Genomic DNA, 1317 nt, shown 5'->3' on the forward strand with positions numbered 1-1317 from the left:
CGCCCGCGGGCGCAGTCCCCACGTCCCGCCGCTCCCCGCGCAACGCCCCCGGCCCGGCCCGGCCCGGCCGCCCTGCCCCGCCCCGGCGGAGGCGCTGCGGGGCCGGCCCCGCCGCCGGGCCGGGGGCGAGGGGAGCCGGGCGCGGCCCCCCGTGGGGGCGCGGGGTCCCTGCCCCGCGGAGCCCGGCGCAGCCCGGGCCCCTGGTCATTGCTATGGGAGGGCGGCGGATACTAATGAGCGGGAGGGGCCGCCGCCGCCGCCGCCGCCGCCGCTCAGAACATGCCGCTCTTGACGAGGCTGCCTTTGGTGCCTCCGGGCCGCTGCAGCGAGGAGAGGACGCTGGCGAAGGGGCCGCCTAACGAGTCGGGGATGGAGGTGATGGGCCCGGGCCCCGGCGCCCAGCCCTGCCCCGGCCCCCGCCGCCGCCAGCCCGCCGGGCCCCGCCGCTCCCTTGCCCGGCTCGGCCCCCGGTCCGCCGGGCCCCGCCGCTCCCTGCCCGGCCGCGGGGCTGGGGCCGCCGCCGCCGCCTCCGCCGCAGCTGGGAGCGGGGTTGGGGTTGGGGCCGGGGCCGCCGGTGCTGTCGGGGTCGGTGCTCTTGGCCTCTTTGCTCTCGTCGTCGCGGGAGGCGTCGGACTTCTTGCCGGCCGCCCCGTTCTTGGCGGCCGCCGCCGCCGCCGCCGCCGCCCTCTCCTGCTTGCGGAATTTGGCGCGGCGGTTCTGGAACCAGACCTGGGAGGGGGAGCAAGGGGCGGGCAGCACGGCGGCATCCCCGCCGGCGCCTCCCGCCGAGCGACCCCCGCCCGGCCCCCGCCGCCGGCCCGGAGCCGGTGCCTTCCGCAGCGGCGCGACCCTCGGCGCTGTCCCTCCGCAACCGCCACCCCCTTCTCGTCACCTGCATCCCGCACATACCTGCACTCGCGCCTCGGTGAGGTCTATCTTGAGTGCCAGCTCCTCCCGGGTGTATATATCAGGATAATGAGTCTCTGCGAACACCCTCTCCAGTTCCTTGAGCTGGGCGCTGGTGAACGTAGTTCTGATCCGCCTCTGTTTCCTCTTCTCGTTTAAACCCCCGTGGTCGGTGAAGAGTTTGTAAGGAACTGAAGAAGGAAAAGAGGAAAAAAGAGGAAGAAGGGGGAAAAAATGTCTGTGAATCTCTGGTGGCTTTCCCAAAGATATTTTTCCGGAAAGACGAACGGTGCTTTAAAAAACTGCCGCATCCTTCTGAGGGATCCTAATACGCCTGAATAACCGGAGAAGTCCAGTAGTCATTGAGGAGAGAAAACGAGGAAGGGGTTAAATGTGGGGAGAGAGAGAGCG

General features: G+C 71.2%; 1 protein-coding gene across 1 annotated transcript in view; it reads right to left on the reverse strand.

The window, feature by feature from the left end:
- Nucleotides 1–231: 231 nt before the first annotated feature.
- PHOX2B (paired like homeobox 2B) overlaps nucleotides 232–1317 on the reverse strand; it is a 2190-nt gene continuing 1104 nt past the window's right edge. Inside the window, 3 exon segments of the mRNA XM_030947971.1 lie at nucleotides 232–417; nucleotides 419–729; nucleotides 910–1097. Coding sequence (XP_030803831.1) covers nucleotides 273–417; nucleotides 419–729; nucleotides 910–1097 — 644 coding nt within the window. The 3' untranslated portion in view covers nucleotides 232–272.

The sequence above is a fragment of the Camarhynchus parvulus genome, chromosome 4 (assembly GCF_901933205.1).
Source record: "Camarhynchus parvulus chromosome 4, STF_HiC, whole genome shotgun sequence".
NCBI classification, from domain to species: domain Eukaryota; kingdom Metazoa; phylum Chordata; class Aves; order Passeriformes; family Thraupidae; genus Camarhynchus; species Camarhynchus parvulus.